General features: G+C 32.0%; 1 protein-coding gene across 1 annotated transcript; it reads left to right on the top strand.

The window, feature by feature from the left end:
• The first annotated feature begins 1,318 nt into the window (after positions 1-1,318).
• LOC127706717 (galactose-3-O-sulfotransferase 4-like) lies at positions 1,319-2,615 on the top strand. The gene has a single exon (XM_052211374.1). The coding sequence runs from the start codon at positions 1,319-1,321 to the stop codon at positions 2,594-2,596; it is 1,278 nt and encodes a 425-aa protein (XP_052067334.1). The 3' UTR covers positions 2,597-2,615.
• The last annotated feature ends 11,899 nt before the right edge of the window (positions 2,616-14,514 follow it).

Here is a 14,514-nt window from a genome sequence, read left to right as displayed (position 1 = left end):
AGTGCCATTTTCAAAAACATGTTTATCAAGGACCATAACTACTGAACTGTATAACAAAAATCGCAAATATCGAACTTGAACTGTATTGTGTTATCAGTGTTACCATATTAAAATTTAAAAAGCATTGGTTGAACGGTTCATAAGTTTTACAGATTGCACGGATACTGTTGGCATCCGCCCGCCAGCCGTACTTCACACCAATTATTAACAGGATTTTTCCGAAGATGATACATGAAAAACATAAACCAGTTAATATATGCGGGAGTCCAGGTGAATCAGAAATTTCCTCATCGTGTGATGTTATTTGACCTTGGTCGTTTTGTCAGCGAGTATCATGTTCGGTTAAGATAAAAAAAAATCTGTAACAAAAGATGTAACCAATATTTATTTATCTTAACAGCAAACAAACAATCAAACAATATACACAATTTAGTCATGAAGGCAATCGATCTCTGATTTCGATCTTCGACGAGCAAGCGAGTTACAATATATCTTGATTTTGATCAGATTGTCATTAAGGAACGATTTGTCCGTATATATTGTTCAAGGTTCACCAAGTCAAAATTAAATCTTTAAGCTGTTTAATTCACAGTGTCACAGTATTCCAGCTTCGAAAGTTTTACTTTATATCATTATTTTTGCGCGTGTATTGAGATATGAACATCAGTTTGAAAGTGGCCAGACTGAAAGATTCACATTTTCATCGTAATTAGTTTAATTTGACTAATATATTCCAAACCTATCAAATTATCTATGTATTATATATCCAGATTGATTCAATGATGTATTTTATAAATGATGACTTTCAACTTGTCGTATTATCAAACGTATTTTATTTACAATATAATACAAAAAAGTATCATATAAATATCTTCTTTGTAAAATGCAAATAAAATTTGACTGAAAAATATTATCTCATTATACACACTCAAATTCAAAGGGATTGGACAGGTGTCGACAATTTTCTATTCCTCTTTACTTTTGATTCTTAACTTTATAACGCATGTTTTCCCCGTATCTCTGTAGTCTTCCAATTCGTTCCCAGTGAGGTAATTAGATAGGTAATTAGATATAATGCACGTAAGAAATACAACCAGTGTAAAATTAATGCATCTGGATTATGTAAGCAAATCTCTTTAAAAGTCGTGTTCTGGTGACTTATTTCAGTAGATGCTGTGCAAAATATATTTTAAAAAGGTGCTGAACTGGTATCATTTTAAAATAGAAAATTACAAATTGTAACAAATATAAAATTACACAATTTATATATCTTTTTTTTTTAAATTCCAGATTGACTGTTTTATCTATACCGATCGTCATGCTGACAATATTTGCACTACTTCACGGAGATAAATATCGTTCAGCCACCAAGTCGAAAGCTGTCCATTACTCCGTCAGTTCTAGATTTGTGTCCGTTTCTCCGTCTTCTCTGTTTCAAAGAAATGTATCAAGAGCTAGAGTTGGGCAACAAATATCCGAGAAGACTGTTGTTCTTACCCCGCTGTCAGACCCTAGATTGGTCTCGACAAATGTTTCACCCGAAATTGAATTAACCAAAGTACATTACAAAAGAGTAGCATTTCTGAAAGTCCACAAAGCAGGAAGTACGACCGCACAGAACATATTTCTTCGCTATGGTGAATCTCGCAACCTCACGTTTGTACTTCCAATAATTCGTGAAGATCATTGGGATAATGTTATCAGTGTACAGTCGACTTTGAATGACAAAAATATTCTTCCTCCTCCACAAAATAGAACATACGACATATTATGCTGCCATGTGTTATACAACAGTGAAGCTTTTCATAAGTATATGCCAACTGACACAGCATATATAGGTATTGTTCGCGAACCATTTGATCAGTTCTTGTCGACCTTGAATTATTTCAGAGCTCCATATATTTTTGAAAGAATAAAATCACGCAATAAAGTTTTAAAGTATCTGCAAGATCCTTCTCATTATGAACATGGTTTACCATATAGGTGGTCAATGACAAACAACAGAATGGCAGTTGAGTTTGGATTTCCTTCCAATCTCTTTCATCAATATTTAGAAGAAGAAAGCATGAATTATTTGACGAAACTTGATAAAGAATTCCAGTTTGTGATTATAATGGAATATTTCACTGAGTCGGTTGTTATGATGAGACGTATATTAGGCTGGACAATAAAGGATGTCTTGTTTTTCAGGCAAAATACGGCGCCACGGTCATATTCATTCGCTGATAACACTCACAGACATTTGTACGAAAGATTTGCAAAGTTAGACTACGACTTGTACAATTTCTTTTACAGACGCCTGTGGTCACAAATTCAAAAGGAGGGTCTAGACTTTCAATTAGAATTGTTATATTTTGAACGATTGCGTAAAGAAGTAGAGGATTATTGCAATTACAAAGTAGATAAAAGAAGCGGATATATAGTCGTGGCTTCTAAGTGGTGTTCGGCATTTGTGGTTTCTCGAGACGACTGTTACTATCTAGAAAAGAATGAGATGGTTTTTGTGGAGAGGATAAGAACGCGTCAATATGGCTTTCAAAAAAGAGGAAATTTGATGGAAGATTATGTTTTAAGTTTAAATGAATCACTTTCATGATGATTTCTGTAATATAACAAAGTGGTGTCTCTAGACAATACGTTCGTTTTACATCTGTAATTGCACTTACTAGGAAACCTGTCAAGTCCTCACAATGTCATTTAAATGTTCAGTAACTTTAGTTTATGGTGAATTTTGTTGATCTATATACCAACGCTGAATGATGAAATTTATTTAAATTTAAAAAAATGTTTTCACCGAATCAATTTTTTGAAACAATATAATCATAGAAAAGAATGTACATACTCCTTAAGGATTCTGTTATTATGATTCCCATCTTTCTGATAGTACTTCATCACCTTTCCGTAGAATTTTATCAAATGGAATTCATGAGGACGCATCTTCAAAAAAAATATGATTACACTTTCCTGAATCAGTTAATTTTTTATATCTTCTCTTATAATGATGCTTGGATTCTAGGAAGAGCCAGTACAAACGTATGCGTAGTTTAACGTCATTGCTCTTAAATTGTTTTTCTAAAATGTTTAGCGTTTAACTCATACAAATACGTATGAAAAACGGACATATACGGAATATTTGATTGAAGTTTTGTTAAGTAGAATGATCATTTTAGTTGTATGACCAACTTATGATAGCAAGGGATATTATATTTACTGGTCTGTGCAACCATCCGTTCTTCGGTTCTGTTCACAATATGAAAGGTTTAAAATTGAATACCAAATTAGAGCTTGACCCGGATAAAGTGGTGCACTGAACATGGAAATATGATCATGTGAAGGGGCACGGTGTCTTAAGGCTACACATTCTTGTTGCAAATGTTTTGATTAATACACGTACATGTATATGTATCTTCCATATTCATAACTGTCTCTTTGGTCGCGTGCTCGCCTCGACAGTAACCCCTCAAAGGTGATCGGGGGAATAGAAATATAGTCACTATTGGTCTTGTTCCTATCGGCAGTTAAACCATTGTCAAAGTGGGGAGTCCGTTTGGTTGTGCGGAATGTACAAGTACGCAGTCCCGTCCAGTCAGAGTGGGGACGTTAAATCCGATGCCTCTAGTACAGTAGTAGAGAGAATGCCAAGCTCTCTACACGTTAATTATACATGAAATATTTGACGCAGAACGCTATGCAGTCAACTATCAATCAATTGACAGTAGCGTAACTTGTATTTTATTTCGTGTGAGGCAAATGATTTAAATTTTGACAGTCAAAGCCTCACCTTGGTTTAAAAACGTCAATGCCAATAGGGAGTGAACGGTTAATTGAAAATATGAATCGAAAAATAGATGTAGGTGATGCATATTCTTGATAGGTCACACACTGGCAAAAAGATCCTGTCTATGTAAAATCCAGATTTTTGCAATTTTATAATGAAACAAGATTTCTTGTGCGCATTAAATAAATATATTTCAATGAAACTGCTGGTTAAAGGTTAAATTCTCAGTATTCAGTTACAGACAGGTCCTGATCAAAACAAAAATAATTGACAGAATTATATGTATGACCTCCTCTAAAATGCTTTTGTACAGATCTGGGGATAATAAGTTTAAGATCCACTATGTTTTTTACCTTTATACGTTTATCTTTTGTCAAAATATATGGGTAAACTATGAAGTCGTGCTTATATTAACCAAGATAGAAGAGTACTAAATAAAATGTAGGAATGCCAAGTACCTGTTGAAAACTTTGTCCACCAAAAGTAACAAGTTCGTTGTCAAAAAAAAATCAAGCATCATATCAGTTTCACAGTTATGACCTCTTGTTTCAATCAGTTTTTTGCGAGGTATACTTTTTAATTTTAGTTTCTTGTGTACAATTTGGAGTTTAGTATGGCGTTCATTATCACTGAACTAGCATATATATTTGTTTAGGGGCCAGCTGAAGGACGCCTCCGGGTGCGGGAATTTCTCGCTGCATTGAAGACCTGTTGGTGACCTTCTGTTGTTGTCTGTTTTGTGGTCGGGTTGTTGTCTCTTTGACACATTCCCCATTTCCATTCTCAATTTTATTTGTCTGTTACTTAAAAAAGATATTTGCATCTACCTTGTTCATTTTATGAAAAAAGTTTTCAAGACGTTAATAATGAGGAATGAGTGAGTAAAGAGTAAAGTAGTCAACGTTTTGAACAGTCGTCACTCAGTATACTTTATACGTACATGGTATATAATTCTCTTTATCTCTCTTTTTTAATTATCAAAAATTTGGTGAGGTTGTTACCTCATTGCGTCAATGAAAGCTACACCATGCACTGTTCGAGTGCAGGAAGTCTTCGACTCGATCCTCGCCCGTTTCAATTCGAAGATTGGCTACCTCTCTGCCAAGCACTCAATATTTTGGAGTTAGAGCAAAGATTGGTTGGTCCGGGGTAAAAATCATGTGTCCGGGTAGGATGACATGTCTTCCTGGATCCGCATCTGGCAACGAAATCTTATCATATTATGTTGTTCAATGTTACTTACCATACACATTTCCGTTAATGAATTATTCAGTAAAATGAATTCGGTGACACCCTTTTAATTGTTTATCAATAAAATCCATAAAATGCTTGTAGTTAATTTACTTCAAGGGATATAAAAAAAATCCCTGGAAATGTCTTTTATATTTGAACTCCGATAGCATTCCCGTTACACAAATTAATACAGAACAATCCCTAGTCAAACACACCGTCATTCTAAAAAACAACATATATAGGGACTTTTTTATCAATACATTTTATAATAAATGAAAAAAACTTTTGTTTAGAAATTAAATGGAAGCGATAGTTTTATCTTAATTTTTAACTTTTATAAAGAGACAGATTCTGACAAACTTTGGTTTCGATATTTCTGAAATAGATATAAAAATATCCTTCTAAATATTTTCCCCGCAACAAATATAAAAAAGACAGAAATAAAAGTATAAATGGGCCTTCATCTGCAAAGTATATAGAAAAATAGTTTTCATAATCAAAATCATGAAAGATAACTCAAATCGTACGTATGATAGGTTTGGGATACGTGTTTATACGTGATCTTATTTCAGTAAAGATTTCTATAATTTTTCGTCATGATAAAATTATTTTGTATGGACGAAAAATTCCAATGTGTGATTTTAAAAGTCTTGGAATACTTTGTTTAAACTTGAGCGACGTATTTAATCAAATTTAATGGTTGGCAATAACCAGTCCCATTAGGTCCGTACGTCGAGTTACGTACATATGTCATTTTATTGGAAATCTCTAAAAGTCAGTCATGAAGGTATATTTTTCTTTGCATATTTCAAAAGTACACATTAAAATTGACCTTCTACCAAAAAACTAGTATTATGTCGCTTCCTACGTTTCTATAATGCTAGACTAGTGTTTTTGTAACTCGCTTGTTCACTTAAATAAGTATGACTCTATGTCTTGACATGTAGGAATAACATGACTAATACAGTCTCTTGGACCCAGTTTGCCTATACCTTCATTTTTTTAAATATCAAAGACTACTCGCTAATTTTATTTTTAAAGAAATCATTATTTTATTAAATTGCTTATTGTATTTCGAAACTATGCGAATAAAAGACTTTAATGTGTTCATCAAAGGTGACGTTGTGTTTTATGGTGAAAACTGGAGTGATTTATATTATACCGTGTGTAAATGATTACTTGTAAATGTTTAGAAAATTTCGATTAAAGATTTGTTATGATGATGCCAATTACATAATATGAAAAACAGAGTATGCCCTTATATTTTACAGTTAGCGTTGTTTGCTTGTGAGAGAGCTGTCTACATATTCCATTATATTAATGTTCTATTTCTTTTACTGTATTTTTATCCCTGCCCCCTTCTATGGTTTTACTAAGAATTTTTATATCATTCTGTATTTGCCCTGTATTAGATCCGAGACACAATTATCGTCCGTTGATTTTCGTTGTCCCTAATGAAGACAGTGTTTTCATACACCTTCCAATTTTATTTCTTTATATTATATGCATAAAAATAGTAAGTAGGGGGTGAAATTACATGGAAAACAATTTGAAGCATGAAATTTATTTTAGGTAAAGTAGTGATTTGGTCCAGTTTGAAAAGGTCAATAATTAGTATGTCTGAAGCTGTCTATATCATTTATAGACCCCCTTTACATAAAACTGTTCACATTTTTAGGTATAGCCTATAGACTTTTCTATAATTTTGATATAATTTGTCCATATATGTAGTATACTACACTGTAAAATTCTTTTTTGGATAGAGCAGGTGTGAATTTTTTAATTTGCGTCTATTTTGTCTTAAAGACATGCACTACGAAATAACAGTGTTTTCGGGCCAGTGTTTGTTATATGTCCGTTTTGTTTTACTAACGTCATTCTGTCAGGCTCTTTATTATAGTTTTTGTAAGAATTCTTCGGCTGCTTTACAAATTGTTTATATATTCCGTTATTGTAATCTTTATTCAATGTTATGACTTTCGGCCTCATTTAATTTTTTCATAATACCCTCTAATTAATCATGATATTAACAAATGGAAAAAAAAAACTAAATACACCATAAATATTCCCGTTCTAAATTTAGCACTTTTCATAATTGTTTCAAAGGTGGCAATGTCGCTGCAGCCAGATTATTAAATAAACATGTACGTGGATATCCACAAATATTCCCGTGCAATGCCAGAAAATGACTAACCTGCTCTAGATTATTTTCTAATACTACTGTTAGGTCAACAGTGAACGGGAGACTTTACATAAAAAACTCAAAGCCACATTTTTCGGGTTACTTAAACAAAGCCAAAATGTGGTATACAATATGTAGGACTAACAGGACGGTAATGTTCTAGACAAACACAGGACATCTATACCGCTTCCGAAAACCTAAGAAATTTAAAAGTATAATTTACCAAAATTTAGGAAAACACAATCAAAACATCAAATTTATAAAGTTCCAACAACTATAAACGATCCTGAAACAACAAAGGCAATCCCATAAACAATTTGAAGATTCCCGTAAAATTGTCGAACTGTCTTGGATTAAATGACTGCAGACTGCATATCCCCTTGGTCTAAATGACAATATAATGGGACAATTGAACATATCTAAAACTTCTTCTATTGATATCATGAATATTGTTGATAAAAGGCAACGTAATAATATGTCTCATGGCAAACGTATCAATTGAATCAACGAATTAAACATCGTATAAATTATACACTTAACGATCTCTTATTTTTATTTAAAAACAATAGTAAGCATCAACTATTATGTAAACTTAGTCAAATACGTATAGTAAATTACATGATATTTTCAAGGAGTGTGACAAAGTCTCGTTTTTCAACCCACTCTTTGAAAGTACTCGTATAATTACAGCTTTTTGTCAACATAGGCTGTTCCCGCGTAATGATAAACCAGAAGATCATAAATGGCATTTTCTGAAAATTAAATATATTAACAGAGGTATTGATTTTATCAACTTATCTAGTATATTTAATGACTCTTCCATTCAAAACATTATACCTCGCTATTTTGATAACACAGACTCACCTATTATTTCGTATACATACAAAAAAACCATCAGAAGCTTAATTTCTAATTATACGTCAGTAACATCAGACGTCAGAGTAGAAAATAATACTCCTCTAACTTGAGACTGTCAATCGTCGAATTCTAGATATGATGGCCATGTTATTACGGGAGACCTCAATATCGTTGAAGACCGAGCGGTTAAAAACTTTTTGAAAAAAGGACTAACAAATCGTCCTCCATCTAAAATAGATTGGAATCAGTGTCGTAAGGTCACAAAAGACGCTCTTTCATCGTATTGTAAAAATTGGTGTAAACGGGAAAAATCTGATAAAAAATCTCTTGATTCGTATTTAAGTAAATGTATAAATGTTGTGGATATTCGAATATCACATTTTGAAAATAACTTCGAAATGAATAAAAGAGTATATAATACGCCTATTTCTAGAATAAGACACAAACTTCAGGTACTTGCAAAGCGGTTTGTGTTTGTACCGGTCGAAAAAGCAGCCAACAATGTGGTGGTGGTATGACGTAAATACTACACGGAAGTTCTGTTATATAGAAAGTTCAAATGAAGGCAACAGTAGTATACCGCTGTTCAAAACTCATAAATCGAAAGAGATAAAAACAAATCCGGATTACAAACTAAAACTGAGGGAAACGCATCAAATATAAGAGAAGAACAACGACACAACAAAAACACAACATTAAAATGTAACACATACAGAAACGAACTATAATATAACAATGGCCATTTTCCTGACTTGGTACAGGACATTTTAAGAAAAAAATGGTGGGTTGAACCTGGTTTTGTGGCATGCCAAACCTCCTGCTTTTATGGCAACGTCAAACACAACACCAAAACGACAACATCACATGACAGGACCAAAATACAAATAAATGGGAGAACATATGGGACAAAGAAACACACGAATAATAGCTAGCAGAAGGTACTAGGCTTAAAATTCAATACGCCAGACGTGCGTCTCGTCCACACAAGACTAACCAGTGACGCTCAGATAAAAAAGTTTGAAAGCAAGAACAAGTACAAAGCTGAAGAGCACCGAGGACCAAAACTTCCAAAAAGTTGCGCCTAACACGGCCAGGATTTTCTGCTTGGGACAAGAACATCCTTATTATTTAGAATAATTTATAATTTTGCAAACAGTAAATATTATAAAATGACTATATTATAGATATACATGATAAAACCAAAGTGGGGACTAACTACAGAATAAAAACGAATACATTACATAAAACAACTTAATCCAACATATAAAAATACACAGCCGAGTTAGCTAAAGCCTCAACGCACAAAGTGACGTCACATTTGAAATTCTAAAAAAACACACAAAATGACGTCACATATGAATTTGTAAAAATATTTCCCAAAAATAAGATAGGATTAGGATTGATTCAAGATAGATTTGTAATACTGCCATTACATTTATTAATAACCATGAAAATTACAATACTTATTTATATCAAATTGTGGTAGTAATTAGATAATTAATTGTATTATCTAGCTATGTCGGTGTTTCTTTTGAATCAAACTGTAAACCAAATATATCGTATAAATTTCGTTGAACCAAACTAAAATCTAATAAATGAAGGGGGTCCATCCCTGGGAAATAATGGAGCGGAGGCCCGCAGGGCCGACGCCCATTATTTCTCAGGAATGGACAGTTATTTGAACTTTCGCTAACTTAAAATACATCTTAAATATTAAGAACGAATCTTCAGATTATAACATTTTAAAGAATTCTATTTCATTTCGTAATGGTTTTCTTTTCATTTTCCCCTTGTTGTACACAATAATCCGCAGGCAAAATTTAAGATCAAGCTGAACATCTACTCACTTATTGAAGAATTTCTGAACAGTAGAATAATTTCTATAAAAAGATCTTGAATACAGTTCATCCAGATTTATGTTTTAGGTTATTGGATACGCACGTCTTTCTTGTAGTGGGATTGAAAGGATATTTATTTGTGTCTTGAAGTGGTATTTTGGGAGAAAGAACAAAATAGTATTTATGCATATATTTTAATGGATTATATGTGTTTTTTGTTTGATAAATCTAGGATGTAGAATCGTCTGAGAAAAATGAAATAGTACAACTAGAATAAATTTCCAGGTATGTAACACTCTAGTCTAGGTTATTTAACTAATAAGGGTGTGCTCAATTACAAGTCATATCTGAAACAAAATATGATTCTATATTTCAAACCATTCTATTAGACCAAATAGAATTAAATAAGAAAACATTGTTTCATGCATAACTCAACATTTTTTCTTTTCCTTTGCTCATAACAACGAAAAAAAATGTTATGCATATTTTAGATAAGTCTTGTCCCAGGTTAGGGGGAGAGTTGAGCGCTCAAAAACAAATTTAACCCCGCCACATTCTTTTATGTGCCGGTCCCACGTCAGGAGCCTGTAGTTCAGTGGTTGTCGTTGGTTCATATCTATCATATTTGTTTTTCGTTAATTGTTTTGTTATAAATTAGGCCGTTAGTTTTCTCATTTGAATTGTTTTATATTTTTCATGTCGGGGCCTTTTATAGCCGACTATACGGTATGGGTTTTTCTCATTGTCGAAGGCCGTACGGTTGTCTATAATTGCTTACATCCACTTCATTTGAACTTTGGTCGATAGTTGTCTCATTGACAATCAGACCACATCTCCTTATTTTTATATTGAAAATATTTTTCATTCTTCCCTAAATTCCCTAATTTAGAAAACAAAACGCGTGATTAAAACATTTCTGGATTCCGTTTTGAATGTTTTAACGTACGTGGAAAACTTCTTTTTGATTTCATTTAAACATTTCAAGATAAACGCCGTCATTTGCACTTCCACTATAACTGTTATATTTGCCACTGTACAAAAACAACAGTGAAGGAATTTGATTATGTTACGACTTTCTGATGAAATTTGAATAAAAAACCCAGCCAGTATTTAACACAAGCCCTATTAAAATGTTATTCATACCCCACTCAAATTCTATTCATTAGTACTATATTCAAATTATAACAACGAAAAATCATGCAAATAATATGCCGAATACGCCATTTTGATCATTTCAGTTTCTATTTATTCTATTAAACCACAATATTATTGTGGAAAATATCCGAGTTATTATTCTGTTTTCAATGTACATATTAAAACGGAACAAATGAATTTTGCTGTACAAAATCAAAATACAACACCTTAAATTTCAAGAAAATTATATCTTAAACGGTAACTTAAAAGAAAATCTTTAAGTGAAATATATTTTTCTCTAATTTTCCTTATTGAATAATATTAATGTGTTCAATTTTACAAAAAAAAATCATCTGAGTTAACACATTTGATATTTTGTAGATGCACAGAAGAGGAATGGTACTCAATCGAAAATATTTATTTTACCCGCTTGGATACTATCCGTGACAGAAGCCATGATTTGCATCGGAAAACAAATTGTGGATAATATTGTGCAATTTTAGCGAATACAAAACTATATATTATACGATGGAATTACGATTTGCAAATGAAAGCTGTTTATTAATTATGAGATATTTAGTGTTCATGGTATTACTACGATCCCAATTTTTAAAAAATCCAGTATCAGCCGTTTTAGTAAGTTTTCATCTTCATTCAAATCGTGTTTCGTCGTTTAGAATTATTTACATGGGTGAACACTTTTTAAGAAAGTGCTCATGGAAATATCCATAGGGCAAAACGTCCGGATGAATGAAGATGAACAATAGAAAATAATTCTCCATTCCTGAAAAATAATGTAGAGTTTGAACAAAAGATTTACGTCACAGGTGTATTTTAAGTTTAAGAATGGAATTATAGATTCTTCTACATTCAGGTCAGTGCGCACGACAGAAAGTCATATAGTAAACAGTCATATTATAACCACGATCCATATTATAGATCTTTAAATATTGTGATTATTGGTATAGTTATTGATTTTGTTATTAGTTAATTAAAACCAAAGTAATATTATTGTTATATACATAAACATATATATATGCACATGCACGGTTCTACAATTTGTCGATACCTGTATTTTAGCATTGCACAAGGTCATGTTTTTCTCTGACTGTTAATGACGTCTTTACACTAAAGCCGTTGGATGTTGGATGTGTGCTGATTGATACTTTAGTCTTAGATATATAATTTTTTTATTAATTGTTATTGGCTTTGAACTAGCTGTCACTAACTGTGAGTACTCTCAGATCTGTACTTAATGTCTGTTTTGTTGTAGGGATGTATAAATACCCTGCCACGTCCTGTGTTTTTTTTTTTTTTTTTTTTTTTGATCTGATGAGTTAAGCTCTTATCAACTGATTGTTATAGTTTGTTCATATGTTGTACAGTTACACCGCTGTCCAAGGTAAGGGGGAGGGAGCCTGTAATTCAGTAGTTGTCTTTGTTGCTGTATATCATATTTGTATTTCGTTCATTTTTTTCCCATAAATTAGGCCGTTAGTTTTCTCGTTTGCATTGTTTCACATTTTTCATTTCATGGCCTTTTATAGCAGACTATGCGGTATGGGTTTTGCTCATTGTTGAAGGCCGTACGGTGACTTATATTTGTTAACTTCTGTGTCATTTGGTCTTCTTATTTTTATATTTATGAATTATGAACTGTAAAATTTCTTGCTTAGGGTTATATATGTAATGTTCTTTAATCGAAAAAATTTCATAAAAAAGTTTTCATTTTGAATCGGATAGTATTTCTTATAAATTTTAACTGTTTTAAGTCAATATTGTACGCTATTTGTTTAGTCCTAAAAAGAGATGTATGTTAATCTAGATATGTTAGTTCAGCATTACCGGAAAGTAACAATTTGTGTCCTTATTTCGTGAAAACATTGGAACAATATTTCGATATCATATGAAACTGGAAGCGAAAACCCGGAAGTAGCAAATTATATTCTTTATCGCAAGATATATGTTTCAAAAAAGTTTAACGTAAGCTATCATTTGACTCCGAAAGTTGCATTTTGTACCTCGATGTGGACCAATTCAAAAACTGGGCCCAAAATTAAAAATCTAAATACGCAGGTAGATTCAGCATATTAAAGAACCCCAAGAATTCAAGACTATGGTTTAAATCCCATCGAAATTGGTCAAGAAATAAGCAATTCATACAAAGTATCATAAAAGTATTGTTTTTGGCCCCTAAATTCCTAAACGGTTAGGGCCATAACCTCTAAAATCAATCCCAACCTTCCTTTTGTAGTATTGAACCTTGATGTACAATTTCATAGAGATCTGGACACGTAACTACCAGTTACGTCAGATTTCCAGGCTTAATACGCATTATAATTTTGTATTTATAGCTTTAGTCAATCGAATATATATGTCGTGTACAAGTTGCGATGTTGTACATGTTATAACATGTACAGAAATATTGTACATGTTATAATTTGTACAATGCAAAAATACAAATTATAACATGTACAAAAATACCTCGTACATGTTATAACATGTACAAATTATTGCTTAAAAATGGTTTTAACTTGTACAAAATTTGAAAATAAAGATATGTTTCTATTATTACAACACATGTCATTAACCTCAATAAATTTTCATCATTTTTTTAATTTTTCATTCATGTTAGTGTGTTCTGTCCTTTTTGATACAGTTAATGACCAGATCGATAGTTTTTATTTATATGTAAGAGAATGATAATCCCTTTCTTTATGATTAAGTACGAGCGTTAGCGAGTACTTATCATGAAGTAAGGGATTATCATTCTCTTACAAACTTAGAATATTGTAAAGTGCTCAAGGCTCAAATGATCTCTTGATTGGTTGTATTCAAGAATTAGTGTCATTGTCATTGCAATGTTTATAATTGATGCACGACTTCCCATTTTGGCATTTCATTTATGCATTAGTTTTAGTGTTGTAAGGACTTTCTGATAATTTGGGAAATATTTAAAAAAAAAATGCGTTATAGACATTAGTTGACACAACAGTACAAAGAAAAGGTAGGAATTGTATATGTTTCCTAATTGTGAGTATGACTGTAAATAATGTAATATTTCAGTGAGGAATTATCCTTTTTTTAATTTACAGTTTAAATTGATAACCACATTTGAGTTACAACTAATTTTATTTCACAGGCAATATTTTGGTCCAGCTTTTTAAATCAAATACTATTTCATTCGGTCAGGGGAATGTTCAATTAAAATACCTTTAAAAGATTTAAATATATTCAAAACTTAAATTAAATTCCTGTTTTTTTTTGTTTTTTTTTTTTTATTTTGTCAGAATTTTGGAAATAACTATTTTTCCCAACCGCTGGTCCAGTAATCAGAATTTTGGAAAACTACAGGTTATTTTTTTTAATTTTTTTTTTGTATTGCTTTGATATTATTCAATTTTTTGGTAATTTGATGTTAATAATATTTTTATAATAACAAAGTTACCAGTTTTACTGCACCTGTGCTTCGGGGCAGATGTAACTCATTT

This window comes from Mytilus californianus, unplaced genomic scaffold, assembly GCF_021869535.1.
Source record: "Mytilus californianus isolate M0D057914Y unplaced genomic scaffold, xbMytCali1.0.p SCAF_6, whole genome shotgun sequence".
In the NCBI taxonomy this organism is placed as follows: Eukaryota; Metazoa; Mollusca; class Bivalvia; order Mytilida; family Mytilidae; genus Mytilus; species Mytilus californianus.
Note: the sequence above shows the minus strand (reverse complement) of the source record. Positions and strands in the feature narration are given on the sequence as shown.

Bases quoted from the DNA above. Each gene is read 5' to 3' on its own strand.
- LOC127706717 (XM_052211374.1), top strand. From the start codon at position 1,319: ATGCTGACAATATTTGCACTACTTCACGGAGATAAATATCGTTCAGCC.